The following is a 19398-nucleotide window of genomic DNA, read 5'->3' as shown; positions in this document are numbered from 1 at the left end:
AAAATACTGTTGACGCAAGTGAAAATTGTGATTTTTGGACATTTTTGAAGGGGTCCGTAGGGAAATATAGGGAATAGCTTTTGAATTAATTAAAAATCTTAATCTCCGGTCTCGGATTGTTATTATTCGCGTTAAAACGCGTCGATTGACACCCCTCTTGGTTGTTTTTTAAATTTGGCCTAGTTCCGCTGAAGTGCACTTTTACCTTAATTTCTATGCGAACATTCGCAGAGAATAATTCGCCGGTCGTTGGAATTGTGTTTCAATGGTTATTAAGCGATGGATATGATATCAAATTGTTTTATGTAATGGCAGCTCTGTAGTGTGGTATCGGAAAACGAGTGGTATTGGACTTGTCATTTTCACAATTCAAAGCAAGATGTTCGGGTTAAGAGCCGCTGGGAAGACTGAAAAAATGATTTTGCCGTTTTTAAGCAATTTAAGTGAGTAACAAAATCCATTTTCTGAAATTTCGAGACAATTAATTAAAGACAATGTACAGAAAGATAACTTGTTAAATACTTAACCTAACAATTGACCAACTTGGGTGTTGTAATGGTTATATAATTATGAGGTGAAAGAAATTGAAAAATCGGTACAAGATATAGATAATCAACTTACATAACGTCTCAGCGATTTGTGCTGAGCTGAACTAAAAATCTTAGAGCTAACTAAAATTTGCTGTACTAAAGTTGGATATTTTATTTACTACGTTTAGGCCGTGGTGCTGCTGCTAAAGCTGCTACTGCAGCTGCTGGCGCTAATGGAAAGGTAGCATTGTAAATTTGAGTTTATTATGTAACTACATAAAATGTTTAAAAAATGTTTTAGATTGTAGCAGTTATTGGTGCTGTTGTGGATGTGCAGTTCGACGATGACTTACCACCAATTTTGAATGCTCTGGAGGTGGAGAATCGGGCTCCACGTCTTGTGTTGGAAGTGGCCCAACATTTAGGTGAAAACACAGTGCGTACTATTGCTATGGATGGCACGGAGGGTCTGGTACGTGGACAAAAGGTTCTAGATACTGGCTACCCAATCCGTATTCCTGTCGGCGCTGAAACTTTGGGTCGAATCATCAACGTTATTGGTAAGAAAATCACCAGTATTTTATGTGCAAAGTAGAAGTCTTCCCTCTTCGCTTCACTCCACACTTGCATGGATATTGGGGAAAATTTTCCTTACATTCGGTCCAAATTTGAAAAAAAAAAGAAAAATGAGTTTCTTTAGAATCTAAAAGTGAAGACTCCGGACCGTGGAGGCTTCTAATTAAAAGTTATTAACTGTTAAAGTTGCAAAATTCACCATACAAATTTCATTGATTCCATGCAAGTGCTGGAAATGAACACAGATGTTCGTTCCCACGACAGTCGGGTCTACGTAACCGGAACGACCCAGATTTATATCTGGCCAAGGACTGTCACTCCAGCAACACCACAAAATCTCTGGGGAATTTGTATGCTGTTACAACAACAACAACGCAGATGTTGGTGTTGCCAGATGGTGAAAATAGAAAAAAAAAGTCGTGGTTTTTTTTAGTGAAAAATATCATTTATTGTTGAGAAAATTTTAATTTTATTTTCATTATTTATCGAAGTATTGATTTTTATAAAAAAGCGGCGCAGGCCATTATTGGGTGGGCTTTAGATTGGTAACCCCGGAGTACAGCATTAAGAAAAATATGGGAGGTAGAGGGGGGTCTAACAGTTCCCTGTATGAAGATTCAAAGCGCGCATCCTTATACTTTTTAAGGAATTTGTTATTAAAGTTTGTAATTTTAACCAACTTGTATGGCACTATTTTACACTTAGGGACAAATTATTTAAAAACTATAAGGTTCCGCGCTTTAAAACTTTACATATACTCCCTTTAGAACCCCCTCTACCCCCCCTATTTTCCTTAATTCCGTACCCGGGGGTTACCATTCTAAAATTTCCCCGTTTATTTTATGAGAAAGCGCCGCAGGCGAAAATTTGTAATAAAAAATCGGGCGATATCTTTTTTAATTTTCATTATTTATCAAAGTATTGATTTTTATGAAAAAAGCGCCGCAGCCGAAAATTTGTAAATAAATAATCGGGTAGTAGTCCACTTTAGCGAAAAAAGGTCAAAATGGACGGAAAAAGTTTGACAGTGGTATCAATTGACGCGTCTTAACGCCAGTAATAACAATCCGAGACCGGAAATTAACATTTCTAATTCATTAAAGGTTTTTGCAAAAAGCACTTGTACTTTCCGCACTATGTTTTGATGAATTTCACGCAAATGAATGGAATAAATGAACTCAATTTAACACGTATTTATTAGTTTTTATACATTTGTGATGTTTTAAGTGTACACTTTCGCGAAATTCTGTATTTAATAGCAATATTCAGAAGCTGAAAATCCGCACCACAATCTTTTGTAGTTAATATAAATAAGTTGGAGGAAAACTGGTGCTGCCACTCTATTAATACAATTTGTATTTCAAATTTAAAAATACCCAAATAATGCACAAGAAATATAGTTTTGTGAAAAGGGGATTTCTGTTCCTTTTCTTCGCACGCAGAAGGGAGAATTCTACGTAGTGAGGGTTATAATCTCTAAGCGCGGCCGAAGGCCGCTTACGCTGAAAGGTGTTCTCCTGCAAAAGGTGTTCTGCCCCTTTTCTTTGGCAACACAGAAAGGAGAATTCTACGTTGGGAGGGTTATAATCCCTAAGCGCGGCCGAAGGCCGCCTACGCAAAAAGGAGTTGGATGCACAAACACTTTTTTAATAGAGTGGCAGCAGCAATTTCGCTCCATTTTATTTTTAATAGAGTGGCAACACTAGTTTTCCTCCATGTTATTTATATTAACTACGCAAGATTATTGTGCGGATTTTCACCATAGGAATATTGCTATAAAATACAGAATTTCGCGAAAGTGTACACTTAAAACATCACAAATGTATAAAAACTAATGAATATGTGTTCAGTTGAGTTCATTTACTCCATTTATTTGCGTCAAATGCATCAAAACATAGTGCGAAAAGTGCAAGTGTTTTTTGTGAATAACTCTTTAATGAATAACAAATGTGAATTTCCGGATTATTGTTGTTCGCATTAAAACGCGTCGATTGATACCCGTCTTGAATTTTTTTCATCAATTTTGGCCTACTTTCGCTAAAGTGCACTTTCACCAATAATCGCCCGATTTCTTATTACAAAATTGCATTATTTATCGAAGTACTGAAAAAGCGCCGCAGGCGAAAATTTGCAAAAAAAAATCGGGCGATTTTTTTATTTTTATTTTCATTATTTATCGAAGTATTGATTTTTATAAAAAAAAACGCGGGAAATGTTTAGTTATTGGCCCATCGTTTTTGGGGTGGGGGGCGGAGGGGGAGGAGGCGTGGCAGTGTAAAGTGAAGGAGAATATAAAAATATATTGCTGATGTAGCTGCTTTAAGGAGAATAGGAGTGATAAATTTACGCTAATTTCCGAATTTTACAAAAAAGGGCATATTTCAAAACCAAATTTGTAAATAAATTAGTGACCCAAAATTACAATAGTTAATGTTAAAATAATGGGTAGACCCTTGGCTACAAGTGTGTGCAATTTTTTTTGGATCGGGTCACCTCTTTGGACGCAATACCCCGAAATAGGTGGGCCACTTACTAAACAGTACCCAAAAATGCCGCAGGGGAAAATTGTTAATAAATAATCTCGTGATTTTTTATTTTAACTTTTCATTATTTGTCGAAGTATTGATTCACCATTAAGCCATTTTGATGTTTGCTTGTTTACTTTGTTGAAGAAAAGTAGAAGACTATTTAAGCAAAAATTTACAAAATACACGTGACCAAGATCGTATATTTTAGAAAATATAAGTGTCAAGTGCTTTTTTTATATGAAACTTTGCTAGTGAAACTGCGAAGAATTTAACAACAAAATAGCTAAATACCATTACTAATAAAGTGAAAAGACTGATAAATAATGTAATTATATACGTTTCCTAACATCCCCGCCAAGTTTCATGACAAAATTCGTGATATTTTTGCGAAAACACCCAAATAACCGATGTAATGGAAAGCCAACCCATGAACTTTTTGACATCGCTCTCACGAGAAAAAGAGTTTCGTATCATATTAGGTCCATTCCTTATCTTTTCGGACTAAAATCTGAAAAGTGTCAAAGTGCAAGAGCGTAAGCAAAATGCGNGCTCACTAAAAGAGAGTAACAGGAAAAGTAAAGGAACGCAAAAAACCAAATTTTTAGTCCAAAGAATGGCAACAACTAAACTAACGTCAAGCATGAATAGAAATGTACGTACAATACACATTCACACACGCACAAGCACAAGCACAATAAACACTATATCAATTATTTTTTGCCTCCTTCCACTTTCAATTCCCTTTTTTAACCGACTTCCAAAAAAGGAGGAGGTTATCAGTTTGTCGGAATTTTTTTTTTTTTTTTTTTTTTTTATGTATGTTACCGCATAACTTTGGACCACATCAATCGATTTCGATAATTCTTTTTGCATCGGAAAGGTAGTGTCTCTGAGGTGGTCCCATACTAATCTGGTTAAGATCCGATCAGCGGATCATGAGATATATATATATATATTTTTTTTTTATATGGGAGTTGAAGTCGGTTTTTTTTTTGCTAAAAATTACTAGTTTACTTTTTAGATTACTCTCACTTTTTGGGTATTCTTTAATTTCCGTTAATTTAAATTCAGTTGAGTTCGACACTTTTCAAGATTTTGCCAGCAAAAATTCTTCTGACTAAATCTGAATACTCCGGACTAAACAGAGTCACTCTCACTGAGTGTTGCTCTCTCATTTTTGCTGTCATTTTCGAATGAAGGAACGCTTTTTGGAGNTATGGGAGTTGAAGTCGGTTTTTTTTTTGCTAAAAATTACTAGTTTACTTTTTAGATTACTCTCACTTTTTGGGTATTCTTTAATTTCCGTTAATTTAAATTCAGTTGAGTTCGACACTTTTCAAGATTTTGCCAGCAAAAATTCTTCTGACTAAATCTGAATACTCCGGACTAAACAGAGTCACTCTCACTGAGTGTTGCTCTCTCATTTTTGCTGTCATTTTCGAATGAAGGAACGCTTTTTGGAGTAAATCTGACTACTTCGGACTCTTTCTGACTATTTCTGGGAGATAAGGAACGCAACTATTATCCATGACAAAAGTTTCGTTACGTGCCCCCAAACTAAAGTAGCTGTTGGACGTGGCAAGTGCCAGTCCTTTTAAAAAGGCTGTCGGACTCAAAAATTTCCAAAACTGATAGCAGGAGCTGTTAAGAGTATAATCCGTCGTATATTCGATTTTGCAACAAATCTGAATTCCAGTATTGTGTAATCCGCACTTTCGTAATTCCCAATGTTGGTATACCGAAATCCAACGTAGCTGTCCATTCGGGAAATTTTTAGTTATTTTTAAAACGATTTGTGATTTTTTTAGTAAAGTGTAGATTTTTGTATTCTATAAATAACTAAACCGTACTCGTCGATTTGAAGTATTTTGCGCAAATTTTCTACGAAGAACAATTTGAGTCGTAGCTGAAAGGATTTTACAAAAATAATAAACGTGTATAAGCTCACAAACAACTTTAATTACTGAATTTACATAGTTGTTGTAGCGGCGTTAGTTGTGTCGTGTTATCCGGGCATTCGAAGAGATGTTTCCGAGTCGTGGGGTGTCTATGTATGGCGGACACTCATTTGGCACATCTGCACCTAATCTGCCCAGGTATGAGTTTAACCTGCTGTAGTAGCCAGAGCGAAGTTGAGCTATTGTGGTTCTAGTCTCCCGAGGCAGACGAAGCTCTGTCTCGTCGATGTCAGGTGGTTGTGTGCCTAGAACGGTATTCGCAGGTCTGCATTCTACTATAAAACATAGCGACATGTGTCACATCATGCAAGTGCCAGTTCATATTATGTCGCCCATACATGTTTCACAATAACATATGAAGACACTGTCGAATAATTGAAATCAAATCATGCATCAAATCTATGTATGTCAACACAAGCAACATATGTGACATAGTCAGCATGTTGTTGTTGTTGTAGCGGCTACTGAGCCCGGGGCGGTTCATCCATCAACGTTGTCGTCTATTTCAGCTAGGGGGAGGCCCAGGAAGTGTGCTACTTCCAAAGGGGCTGTCCATAGGGACAGGGGCGTTAGCTGAGTGGGGTTCTTAGGGCATGTGAAGAGGTGCCGGGAGCCATGTGGCGACTCTCCACATGCCGGGCATTGGTTGGGCACATCCTCGTTGATTCTGCTCAGGTAGCTGTTGAGCCTGCTGCAATAGCCAGAGCGAAATTGGGCTATTGTAGTGCGGGTCTCCCGAGGCAGACGAAGTTCTGTCCCGTCCACGTCCGGTGGTTGTGTGCCTAGAACGGCATTCACAGGGCGGGAGTTTACATAACTTGAGACTGATTCCCTGTTAATACCCTTCAGGGCCTGTCGGTAGGTTGACGGGTTCAGAGGTTGTTCAATATACCTCTGGACTTCGTCTGTCAGTTCGTTGTTGTTGTTGTAGCAGCATACAAATTCCCCAAAGACTTTTTGGGGAGTGTTGCTGGAGTGACAGTCCTTGGCCAGATATAAATCTGGGTCGTTCCGGTTACGTAGACCCGACTGTCGTGGGAACGTCTGTCAGTTCGTAAAGATGCCTCCTGACGTGCCGTGGCGAGGGCTCTTCCGCGAGCAGTTGCCCGCTGGGATGGCCACGTTTGTGGCTCCCAGCGAGGAACTGCTTGCAGAGCATTATGTTATGCTCCTTTACTGGGAGCATTTGGGCCTCGCCATGAAGGTGGTGTTGAGGCGTCATCAGTAGGCATCCTGTCGCAGTTCGTAATGCGGTATTTTGGCAGGTCTGCAGCTTCATCCACTGCGTCCTGCTTGTCCCCGGCGACCATACGGGCGCTGCGTAGTTTAGAACCGGCCGGCCAACCTTGTATGTTGCCAACAACGTTTCTTTATCTTTGCGCCAAGTGCTGCCGGCCCGCGACTTGCGGACATTGTTGCGGCTCTGTACTTTGTTGACAATTGCGGTTGTATGCGCCGAAAAGGAGAGCAGACTGTCGAAGGTAACTTCGAGGATTTTCGGGTTATTCACCGTCGGTATTGTTACGTCATCGACGTGAATACCCAGTGGCAGTCTGACCTCCTTCGTCCAGGTGGTGAAAAGGGTTGCCGAGGATTTCGCAGGGGATAGGGCAAGGCTCCTTGCAGTGAAGAAGCGAGAAAGTTCGGAGAGGTAACCGTTTACTTTTGAGCACAAGTCATCAATTCCATTCCCAGACGCCATGATCGAACAAAGGTCAGCATACGAGACTATATTAACACCCTCTGGTGGCTGAGGAAGCATTGATATGTAATAATTAAACAGTAGCGGGGAGAGGACATCACACTGTTTAATTTTACGTGGCGTGCTAGTTTTGTCTCTGAAGATTACTGACGAGTGTCGACCACTCAGGTAATTCGCCGACCACCGTTTGAGTCCCTGTGGGAGTGAGGAGGCCTCTATATCTTCTAGTAGCGTTGAATGACTGACGGTATCGAACGCCTTGGACAGGTCCAACGCTACTAAATAGTTCTCTCACAGGGGCGGTTTCGGTTTAGGCCACGAGTTATCTGAGTGTTTATGGCGTTAAGTGCTGTTGTTGTACTATGCACTTTACGGAACCCATGTTGATGCTTCGCTGGGGTCAGGTGGTTCGTGAAGTACGGGAGCAGCAGGGCCTCGAGTGTCTTCGCTACCGGGGAAAGGAGAGTTATCAAGCTATAACAACAACATAGTCAGCATTTTTAATTAAATTTTATATACGGGAAGAGATTTTGTAAATTTTTGAAGCACTTATTACAGTAAAATGCCCTAACGAATTGTCTAATTAAAAACCTGTATATATTTTCATCCAAGGCAGGATCAAACAGTATTAAAAATATGCTACAAAAGAACAGCAGCTTAGCTAAGTAGCAACGACATGGTAACACAGTATGTTTGAGATGGAATGACATGGCATAACACCTTGTTTGAGTTGACATGACATATCAGTGCATTAAACTTTTGAAAAGGACATTTTAACAGAAAATGTTGAATTTTGTAGTTCTTTAGAGTCTACATAGCTCGAGACTGACTCTTTGGGAATGCCGCTCAGGGCCTGTCGGTAAGCTGGCGGGTCCAGAGGTTGCTTTATGAACGTCTGTTCGGGTGTCCACGTCTGTAGCTCTCTACTAGGAATTACTTGCAGAGCATTGTGTTGTGCTCCTTTATGGGGAGCATTTTCGCCTCGTCATGCAGATGGTGTTCTGGCGACATCAGAAGACATCCAGACGCTGTCCGAAGTGCAGTGTTATGTGTCGTCTGCAGATTCATCCACTGCATCCTACTAGTCCCCGGCGACCACACTGGTGCTGCGTAATTTAAAGCCGGCTGGCCAATTGCCTTGTATGTTGCCAGCAACGTTTCTTTGTCTTTGCCCCAAGTACTGCCGGCTAGCGACTTGTGGACCTTGTTGCGGCTCTGTACTTTGTTGACAATTGCGGTTGCGTGCGCAGAGAAGGAGGGGAGACTGTCGAAGGTTACTCCCAAGTATTTTGGGGTTATTCACCGTCGGAATTGGTGTATCATCGACGTGAATTCCCAGCGGTAGGCTGACCTCCTTCGTCCAGGGGGTTAACAAGGTCGCAGAGGATTTTGTAGGGGAGAGGGTTAGGCTCCTAGCAGTTAAGAAGCGAGAAAGCTCGGAGAGATAAACGTTTACTTTCGAACACAAGTCATCAATTCCATTCCCAGACGCCATTATGAACAATTGTCAGCGTAAGAAACAATCGAGACTCCCTCTGGTGGTTGAGGGAGTTTGGAAATATAATAGTTAAACAGTGAGGGGAAAGGACACCACCCTGTGGAACCCCATGTTTTGTTTTTCTGAGTTTGCTCGATTTGTTTCTAAACATTACCGACTAGTTTCGACCACTCAGATAATTTGCCGACCACCGTTTGAGCCTCTGTAGCTTGAGCTTCTAGTAGCGTCAGTGTCAAACGCCTTTGACAGGTCCAACGCTACTAGAATATTTCTCTCACATCGACGGTTACGGTTAAGGCCACATGTTATCTGAGTGTTTATGGCCCTAAGTGCTGTTGTTGTACCGTGCACTTTACGGAAACCATGATGCTTCGCTGGGGTCCGGTGGTTCGTGAAATACGGCAGCAGCAAGGCCTCTAGTGTCTTCGCTACCGGGGAAAGGAGTGTTATCGGTCGATAAGAATCTCCTTTGTTGGCTGGTTCCCCGGTTTGAGCAGGGGGACCACTCTCCCCGCCTTCCAGATGTCTGGGATGATGAGAGTGGCCATAGCCAAATTGAGGACCTCCGTTAGGTACGCTACTCCGGCAGGACCCAAATTTATCAGCATCAACACGCGTATGCCGTCGAGTCCCGGGGCTTTGGAGGCTTTCGCCTTCCCGATGGCTACCTGAACTTCACCTCTGGTGAAAACAAGAGGCGCACTTGTTGATGGCAGTTTGTGCAGCCTTCTGGACACTCGACGCTTGGCTTTATCTACCGGAGGATGCAGTATAAATTGCCGGCTAAAATAGCTCGCTGTAGCGAGCTGCAGCAGCAGTGATAACTTTGTGGAACTTACATTCACATAGGTAGACGAAGGGTTGGTGTGGGAAGCGCAGCGAAAGTGCTCTCAGTAAATTCCGCGAAACCGTTCCAATCAGCTTTAGAAAAGTTGATATAGATCCGGTGTTCTGCGGAAGCAAAGTCGGCTGGTTTATCGATCGGGATGACTATGGGCAGATGGTCAGATGCCAAGGTCAGCAGCTGCAGCTGCCCATAATCCTGGTCGGTACGTCGTCGTTCATTTTTCAGAATGTCTAATCGATTTGCTCAGCCAAGTGTGTTCCCCTACGATCGTATGACAGGCTTGAATGCCAAAGATCGTGGTGCGCATTAAAGTCGCCAACTACCATACCGTTTTCACCTCTGAGGAGCCCACCTATTTCAGTGTGATATCCTGCCGCGCAGCTGGAAACGGGGTGTATAAACGTTAAATACTTCGAATGTTGAATTGCTGTGCAGCTTCGTCTCTTGGACCGCAGCTATCAATATGCGAAATGCGAAGAGGTGCCGCGAGTCATGTGGCGACTCTCCACATGCCGGACATTGGTTGGGCACATCCTCGTTCATTCTGCACATCCTCGTTCATTCTTCGAGTTTAGCAATAGTTCATTCTGCGAGTTCTGCAATAGCCAGAGCGAAGTTGGGCGTTAGATCTTTTAAAGGCGTTTGAGACCGTCAGTCACTCCACGCTACTAGAACACATTTAGGCCTCCTCTCTGCGACTGGGACTCAAACGGTTGTCGGCGAATTATAAGAGTGCTCGACATTCGTTGGTCACTTTTAAGAGATAAAACCCTTATTCTAGAACCCGATTTTTCGTAATTCGTAACTCATAGCTACGGTACGAAAAACGAAAAATCCTCATGCTGCAACCCTTGCGGAAACATGTGCAGCATTGCCAGCTATCAGTTGTTTTTCGAAGACAGCTGAATGAAGGAAAACAAAGTGGAAAGGCAGTAAAAAAACATTCATCATGTGCTTGTTTATTGTAAAATTTGTTAATTTTACATATTTTTAGGAAAATTATGGATTCTGATTTATTAGCAATTATAGAAACAGAGTAAGCGGGCGCTGTGGCAATGGATTCACAAAGGTATGCGGAGCTGTCTGGCATAGTAACCATGGGCGCAGCTATGTCAGCTTCTGGTTGAATTGTTGAACCACAAGTCGGAACTCCTATGCCTGAAGAACTGGTTTTCAATCCAGTTAATGCAATAACAGCTTCTCCCAAGCCATTGAATACATGCACTTTGTTACGTTCACCACCTGTTGCGCTTGCTTCTACCTTCAGCCGCGCTTCCACAGTATATTCGCGCAGAACCCACATCGAAATTTACGAAGAAGTGCATAGTGCAAACCGAATTTTTTAATAAACTAGTGGTCGGAAATTTGAAACACTTGTTTTAAATAACGGTTTCATCTTTTGATTACACGTGCATGTTAAAGTTTTTGGATTCGGGTTATGCGTTTGGACACAACAACCGAAAATCATTGAACAAATAACTAAACCGGACGATCCAAGTTTCTCGATAAGGGGCAGCAAAGATAATTTTTGTTCGTTTATATAAAGCAGTGGATAAAAAAATACGTATATGCGAAAGGCAAATTTATCTGTTTAAACGAACACCGCTAATATGTCCCGCAAACACACATCGATTAACATCTTTTATTTCGCCTCTGACACAGAATTGTTTTCGTACAAAATTACGCAAAAAAGCTGTAAATTTCAAGTTTTTACACCCTTATTCTAGAACCCGAATTTTCGTAATTCGTAATTCGTAGCTACGATACGAAAAACGAAAAATTCGCATTTGTCATTTGGATGACAAACTGCAAGTGTGTTAGAAACAATAGTTACGTTCCAGATGCTTAACTATTTGCAGGTTTTTACAGGAAGCTGTTCCAGGTGACCACCTTCCATAAGGATTATTAATGGAGAAAACAGCTCTTCCTGCAAATCCTGTAAAACCTGCAATTTGTGCAGCATCTGCAACGCAACTAATGGGTACGGTGCCCAAACGCGTATCTGGAATCAAAAAAATTTTACACAAAATTGTAGACAAAAAAATTATTGTTACAAAAATTATGTGTTATACCAGTGCGCTAATTTATTAATAGTTTCGGTTGGACTATGTTGGCAACTTTCCGAGCTAAGCTGTGAACACACGAAAAATATCCACGAAATATTTGTGGAAAAAGTGTTCAGCCCCGCTTCTTCGGCAACAAAGAAAGGGGAATTCTACTTAGTGAGGGTTATAATCCATCCCTAAGTGCAAGAGGTGTCCAACCCCTCTTCTTCGGCAACACAGAAAGGGGAATTCTACTTAGTGAGGTTTGTAATCCCTAAGTGTGATCGAGGGGGCGAGGGTGTGGCTTTTCATGATGCGCGGCTCATCCCCTTTCGTATAGAGGGTGTTGAGAGGGTTCCGCCTCTTCCCCCACCGCCCCGCACCCGAAATTATTTGATTTTACATACATATTTTAAAAGAAACGATGGATTCTATTGTTGTTATAGCAGCAGAGTAAGAGCGCGCTATGGAAGTGAATTCACTATGATATGCGGAGCTGTCGGGCATAGTAATCATGGACGAATCTATGTCAGCTTCTGGTTGAATTGTTCAAGCAAAACCTCCTATGCCTGAAGAACTGGCTCTCAATCCAGTAAATGCAATAACAGCTTCTTCCAATCCATTGAAAACATGCGCTTTGTGAGGTCCACCGCCTGTTGCGCTTGCTTCTGCATTCGCCGCGCCCTTACTAAGTAGAATTCTCCTTTCTTTGTTGCCGAAGAAGAAGGGCCTCCGCATGTCAAAGCTATACAAGATTTCTTGTGCATAGTACTCCGGCTACGCCATCCACTGTATTTTTGCGGAGAACCCACATCGAAATTTACAAAAAAAAGTGCATAGTGCAAACCGAATTTATTAATAAGCTAGTGGTCGGAAATTTGAAATATTTATTTAAAAAAAAAAAATGTGATCCTTTGATTACACGTATATGTTAAAGTTTTTGGATTCGGGTTATGCGTTCGGACACAACAACCGAAAATTATTGTACAAATAACTAAAACGGACCCAAGTTTCTTGATAAGGGGCAATAAAGATTCTTTTTTACTTCTTTATATAAAGCAGTGGATAAAAGTGTACATATATGCGAAAAGCACCGAAAACACCACTAATATTTCTTGCAAACACACATCGATTTACATCTTTTATCTCCCCTTCGACACAGAATTTTTTTCGTACAAAATTACGCAAAAAAGCTTACTCGTTCGTTTTTAGGCATGCCATTGCACATTAGGTCAAATGATTACATTTTCTGTGCCAAATTAATAGCAGCTAAAATATTGCATTATTTTAATGTATACAGATGGCAAACGTTAAAAAAAGTGTAAAGGCAGTAAATAAAATGTGAAAACATGAATTGGCTTTCGTAAAACAGGCTTTTCTGCTTTTTTGTATGTTCAAATAATGAGTATATATGTTTAAGTAGTACTCAAAAACATTGTCAAATTAGCTTGGTTTTGACACAAGTTATTTTCTTACCATTCTCAACCCCCTCCCCATTAAAATGAGCTACATAATAAAATAGGTATGGTCACATGTTATGTACATGGTTTCTTCTAGCGGTTAATTATGGCATTATCGAAATTCCAAAATTAAAAAAAAAAAAAAAAAATATTTACTACATGTCTCGCAGATATGCCTTGAGAGATTCCTAAAGCAGCTAGTCTTCATAAAACACTTCATTTTCCTTTGAGGTTTCAGTATTCCTAAATTCTCCACCGATATTATTTATATTCCGAATGCAAATGCAGCTTTGTGACACATTTACCTAAAATCGCTGGTAACTTCCTGAAAAGAATACGAATGTTTTTGAAACTAATTTGTGACAAGAATGTTCAAAGTTCTATTCACTTTGAGTAATAAATTTCGAAATCTTAATACGTAAATTTTCTCAAGGATTTGCCTTTTTGCGAAGGCTGCTCGTCAGCGGTATTTGCGAATCGGCGCAAGTGTCTTTGTAACATAGCCACGCTACAGGAGATGAAATGTAATACAAATTGAAGCTTGATTTATCACCATTAGAATGGACTATTTATCACCAAAAAATTTGGGCTACGCTATTTTTAGCGAAAGGGGGGATAGAACATCAAATTTTTGGAGATAGCTAAAAATTTGGTAAAATGTTAGCTTTCGTATTTCAGCATTTTAGCGATAGCGAAATTTATGATCCGGCTGCTGGTCGACACAGTTGGCTTTTTGATTTCGAAAAGAACTGCATCCGCAAGAAATGCTATGTTTCCAGATCTAAATATTTTAGCATCCTTTCCAAATTGTTTTCCATAATTTTCGTCTTTCTTTGATAAATAATTTCAAAAAATACGCGTTTTTTCTTCTAAGAGATTCATGAAACTTTCGTAAATATAAGTAGCACTAAATTTTTTTCAACATGGTTGACAACCGAAAAAAAGCTCTTCTTGTTTCGAACATCCAATCAGCCAAATTTAAAACTACTCGCCTTTTGTAATATAATGATAGTCCAGAAAACCCGTTTTTCTTGAAAACGGCTAAAAACGGCGGGTTAAGTAAAATAGAATCAACTCATTACAACTTAGTTTATTCATTTATTTTTCCATTTTTTTGAGGTTATGCAGATAAGTCAGTTTTTTTGCAAACAAATAATAAAACATCGCTTTTTTAAATTGGGTCATTTTTAATTTTCCTTTAATTATTCGAACTTTACAAAAAAAATTCACTTTAAACTTACAAAATAAACCTGTTGCGCAAACAACGTGTCAATAACATTTTGAAAGTGTAACTTTGGTTTATTGCTGTCTAAGGCAATCCGCACATTAAGCGCCTAATCATAGTAGTGTAATCTTTTCGGCATACTAAAGTATGAAGCTTTTCTTACGAACACATGTATTTGAATGATGATCTGTACATTACAATTCATAATCATGTTTTCGCCTAATCATAAAAGCTTCATGAATCGAAGCGCCCAACATTGTTAGGCGCTTGCTGTTTTGAAATCGTCATTTGTTTACTTTTTTGTGTTGGAAATAAAAATTATTTGTCACCTCAATAGGAAATAATTGAGAATTAATGAGTTTGTGCTAAAATTCGTGCTAATTGTACTAAACTATAAGCGCAATATTTTACTGCAGAAATATTCGCGGAAGTGTATCATTAACAAAGAAAATATATAATGTGTGGTATGTGTCTGCCTCAAGGGCTTATGCAGGGCGCGGTAGTGTGTAGAAGTGGAGTCGTCATGCATTCGTTTCGGCACGTCGAAACGATTACTCTACTAAGATTAGGCGCGTAATGTGCGGAGTGCCTAACGGTGTTTTTTATTTTACAAAAACAAAATAAAGTTTCTGTTATTTTGGAGTATTCCCTACAGAATGTCAACAAAAAATAATGTAAAACTGCCTTTACAAAATTGAACTTTCGCACAGCCAAATGAATCATTTGACCTAATGTGTATTGTTACGAATTTCGAAAGTTCGATAATACGATTCGTAGCAAAATCCGAATACGAAAGAGTTGCAGAATAGGCATGTCATCGTTACGAATTTCGAAAGTTCGAAAATACGATTCGTATTGCATCATTCTACTTCTACGATTCGTAGCAAAATCCGAATACGAAAGAGTTGAAGAATAGGGGTGCTAGTTTATTAATAAATTCGGTTTGAACCATGCACTTTTTTATAAATTTCGATGTGGGTTCTGCGTAAAGATACAGTGGATGGCGTAGCCGGAGTTATATGCACAATAAATGGTCTATACCATTCACAGCAGAAGAGGGGCTTCCGCCCTCTTCTCCGGCAACACAGAAAAGAGAATTCTCATTAGTAAGGCTTATAATACCCTAACAAATGCATATCTTCAATGGCTTGGAAGAAGCTGTTATTGCATTAACTGGATTGGGAACCAGTTCTTCAGGCATAGTGGGAGTTGTAGCATGTGGCTCAACAATTCAACCAGAAGTTTACATAGATGCGTCCCTGGTTACTATGCCCGACAGCTCCGCATACCTTTGTGAATCCCTTGCCATACTCCGCTTAAAAGTAAATGCATCAGAATCCATAATTTTCGCCAAAATATATAAAATCAACAAATTTTACTATAAACAAGCACATCACGTGCTTGTGTTTTTTACGCCCTTATTCTAGAACCCGAATTTTCGTAATTCGTAGCTACGTTAGGTTAGGTTAGGTTATGTTATCTCGGCTGCTCTAATCCTTCAGGAAAAGGGCACTCTTAGGCCACCATGGGCCCGTTGTGAGGCTGTATAAGAGACTCCATATATGCCCCTCCTCTTACCCAGTAATGGAACCACTTCGTTGCTCTGATGAAGCGCACAAAGTCATAGACACTGGCTGAATCCAGTTCGGCCAAACATTCAAAAGAATAATAGAGGAACGAGCCTCGGCGAGCTCTCGCCAGAGCAGGAAAGTGGCGTTTGACTGCAAACCCATTCTAGTGGCGTGGAGTACCATCAGGCAATGCCCGGTGAGAACTCCAATAACATGTCGCAACAGTGGTCGCTCCAAGTGGAGGAGAGGGCGTGTTACGCTTGATTCTTTAGTCCCGTAGGCGGGACTGTGTAGTCCAGGCGCCTAAAGTCCTCTGGAAGATCTACCAAAATTCTAGAGTGCCCAAACCTCGTGTCACTCCATGTGATTAGTGCATTTAATCTAATAGCATTACAGCTTGCCTGAAGTTTACCATATAGGTCCACAGGTAGCAAGTGAAGCAAGGTCTCTAGGGCTTTAGTCGGCGTCGATGGTAACGCTCCCGTGGTCATCATACACCACCTTTGGACCGCTGTTAATTTTTTTCTTATTCTAGCTTTATCTACGGACGGCCACCAAACCGTTATGCCGTAGAATAGAATGGGACGCACAACCGCTGTGTACATCCAGTTCACAATGTGGGGCTTTCCTATATTGCTCCGCCAAGTTAAGTTTCTGTCAAGAATAACGCCCAGATTTCTAACCTCCTCTGAGAAAGTTAGTGCGATACCGTTCAAGGAAGGAGGTTGTAGCCGGACTGCTTTCGTTTTCTTTCAAAACAGAACCATAACCGTTTTTGCCCACTTGTCCCACAATTGGGCAGGGAAAATACCATCCATGCCTGTAGATTTGTAGGGCTGGAAGGACTTTAAGGCCCAGTCTACCCTTTTTACATCAATAAAGTCCGCTGAAGTCGACGGCCATTCAGAGATAATAACCGCGGTGTTGGGCTACGCAGTACACCCTGGAAAGTGCGTGTTCATTAGGACTTCAAGCATTCCCTCACGAGATGAATATACATCGGGTTCGTCGGACTTTTCGCAAGCACCTTTCGCAGGCGATTTCCCTCCGACTGGCCCTCTATACTATCGCAGTAATCCTTCCAGGAGTCCCTTTGGGCTTTCCTGGTGGCATTTTAAATTTCTTCAGGGCTGCCTTGTATGCAGTCCAAGAACCATCGCGCATTGCCGCATTAAAGAGTTTCCTGCTTTCCTTCTCTAGAGAGGCGATTTCTTTGCTCCACCAGTGTGGCTTTCTCTTTCCTCGCGGGAGTACAAGTGGGCAGGAAGCAGAGAAGACCGAATTACAAGCAGGGATGCCGTTTGGATCTAAATAGATCCAATTGGATACATTTTTAGACGAATTTTCGCGAGATACTTATTTTTTCCGCTCAGTATAAATGTGGATACTTGTTAAATAGGACCAAATTTTATATTTGCTTTTCGTTCAAAAATCGATTTTCATAAAAGATGGTAGATGTTTTCTAAATGTATTAAAAATCACAACTGAAACGTAAAATTAAAACATTTTATTTTTTGAACGAAGGAATGCAGATATGAAGAGATCTCACCAAAAAAAAAAAATAATCGTAATTGTTTTAATTATATTTAATTAGCTAAAAAGGATGCTTTGGGCAAAATCTTAATATATACATAAAGTAAATATATACTCCTTCTGTAGTGATCTCTTTCATATCCACATTTTCATTTGTTAATTTAAAAAGAAAAAAAGATCTTAGTGTAGTTTAAAATACAATGTTAAAAATCGATATGTCACTTGTTTGAAGAAATTTGTACGAACTTGACTGAAAAAACTATATACACTCTAAACAATGTTGGTTTAAATTTGTGCATATTAAGAGAGATAACCAGTTTCCGCGCTCAATGAATACAAATTTACAATCCGTGTTAATTAAATTAAATACTGCTTTTTACTTTTACTTATTATATGTGTGACGTAGAATAAATTTCAAATTTGTTTGTTGAATTCTCAACACTTAATCTTCACAATTTCACAGTTTACACTAAAAATAAAAAATAAAACAGTCTCCTCTTTTAACGTGTTCAAATGTATACACCGTGTAATAAAATTAAACACTGCCTGCTTACTTTTACATACCAAATATGTCGTGTTTTTAAAATTAAGTAAATATGAGCACTTAATGCTTCTTACTAGTAAGAAATCTATTTTTGGTTTACAATTTTTTGCAATTTTAAACACCATGTGGATATTTATGAGTGTATTTTAAATATCTCATTTTCAAAATCAAATGTTGAGCATCTTATGCGTGTAGTATTTACACAGATTCTCGTTGAAAAATAGACACTTTTCAGTCCTTACTTTGCAAAATACTACGTATGTTTGCACAAAAAATTTAACTTATAAATTGAAATTATAAATGTTTGATTTTAGAAAAAATAAAAATATATAAACATATATTCCAAGTCCTTAGGATGGGTTAAGTTATGTATTTTTCTTGAAAATGTTTGGTTTTCTTACAAATTATGAGATGGATACGTAAAAAAAGAAAACTGGATATATTTGGATAAATTTTTGGCTTGGTCGGTGATACGTTTTCTTGAGACGGCACGGCAACACTGATTACAAGCTTGCTCAATTCATTTATTTATTTATTTGTTCCGATGCGCTTAACTCACCGAGAGAAGAAAGGTTTGCGAGAGAAGGCTCCGCTTCATCAGATGGTGACAGTAAATTCCTACATTCCCACGACAGCCGGTTCTACGTACCGGAATGACTCGGGTTTTACCCGACCAAGGGCTGTAGTTTCGGCGATGTAACCCCGTTTGGGTCGGCGAAATCCATCAAACGTTGCTCGATCCTAGGGCTACACCTTCTCCGCACCCTTCTGCTCAGGGCTGGCATTGAGTCAAACCCAGGGCCAGAAATCTACACCTGCTGCGTATGCATACAAACTCCACCTCGGTTAGGTGCAATGCCTGTGACGGGTGGAGTCACCTCCGTAACTGCTCGGGCCTGCGTACGCACTGTGCGAACCGGACGGCCTCCACGGCGAACCACCACCCGCCTGGGCAGCATACAATCAACACACCCACACCCCAACACAACACAACAATAGACACACAAACAAACACAATAGCACCCACCCACCGCCGCCGGCATCTCCTAGTCCCTCCGACAATCTGCTCTGTTTGTCAGTCCAGAATATACCGTAACGTGACATGAGTCAAGTGCAACTCTTGCCACTTTAGGGCGTGCTCAGGACTTCGCAACACACGAGATTGGGCGAGTGACTATGTGGGCCCCTGCTGTGCTGCCCTGTCGCATCCCTCCCCCGCGACGCCGCCAACCACCACCACAAGGCAGCACACCCTTTTGCAGCACGTACACCAGGGGGCCGGCAGGCAACACAACTCTTTAACACCAAACATTACAATCGGTCTCTCAAGGCACACAAAGGTGCTACAATTTAACTGTAACGGACTCCAGAGCAAGATCGA

The 19398-nt window shown here is 40.3% G+C and overlaps 1 protein-coding gene across 1 annotated transcript in view; it reads left to right on the top strand.

Annotated features, from left to right (window-relative positions):
• The first annotated feature begins 268 nt into the window (after positions 1–268).
• Positions 269–19398, top strand: part of LOC108360356 (ATP synthase subunit beta, mitochondrial) — a 40603-nt gene continuing 21473 nt past the window's right edge. The window contains exons 1-3 of the mRNA XM_017612611.1: positions 269–443; positions 719–771; positions 832–1090. Of these exons, the coding sequence (XP_017468100.1) occupies positions 380–443; positions 719–771; positions 832–1090 (376 nt within the window). The 5' untranslated portion in view covers positions 269–379. The remainder of the gene's footprint in view (positions 444–718; positions 772–831; positions 1091–19398) is intronic.

Source organism: Rhagoletis zephyria, unplaced genomic scaffold (genome assembly GCF_001687245.7).
Source record: "Rhagoletis zephyria isolate East Lansing unplaced genomic scaffold, Rhagoletis_zephyria_1.1 Rzeph_scaffold_00560, whole genome shotgun sequence".
NCBI classification, from domain to species: Eukaryota; Metazoa; Arthropoda; class Insecta; order Diptera; family Tephritidae; genus Rhagoletis; species Rhagoletis zephyria.
This window is presented reverse-complemented; position numbering and strand designations above follow the sequence as displayed.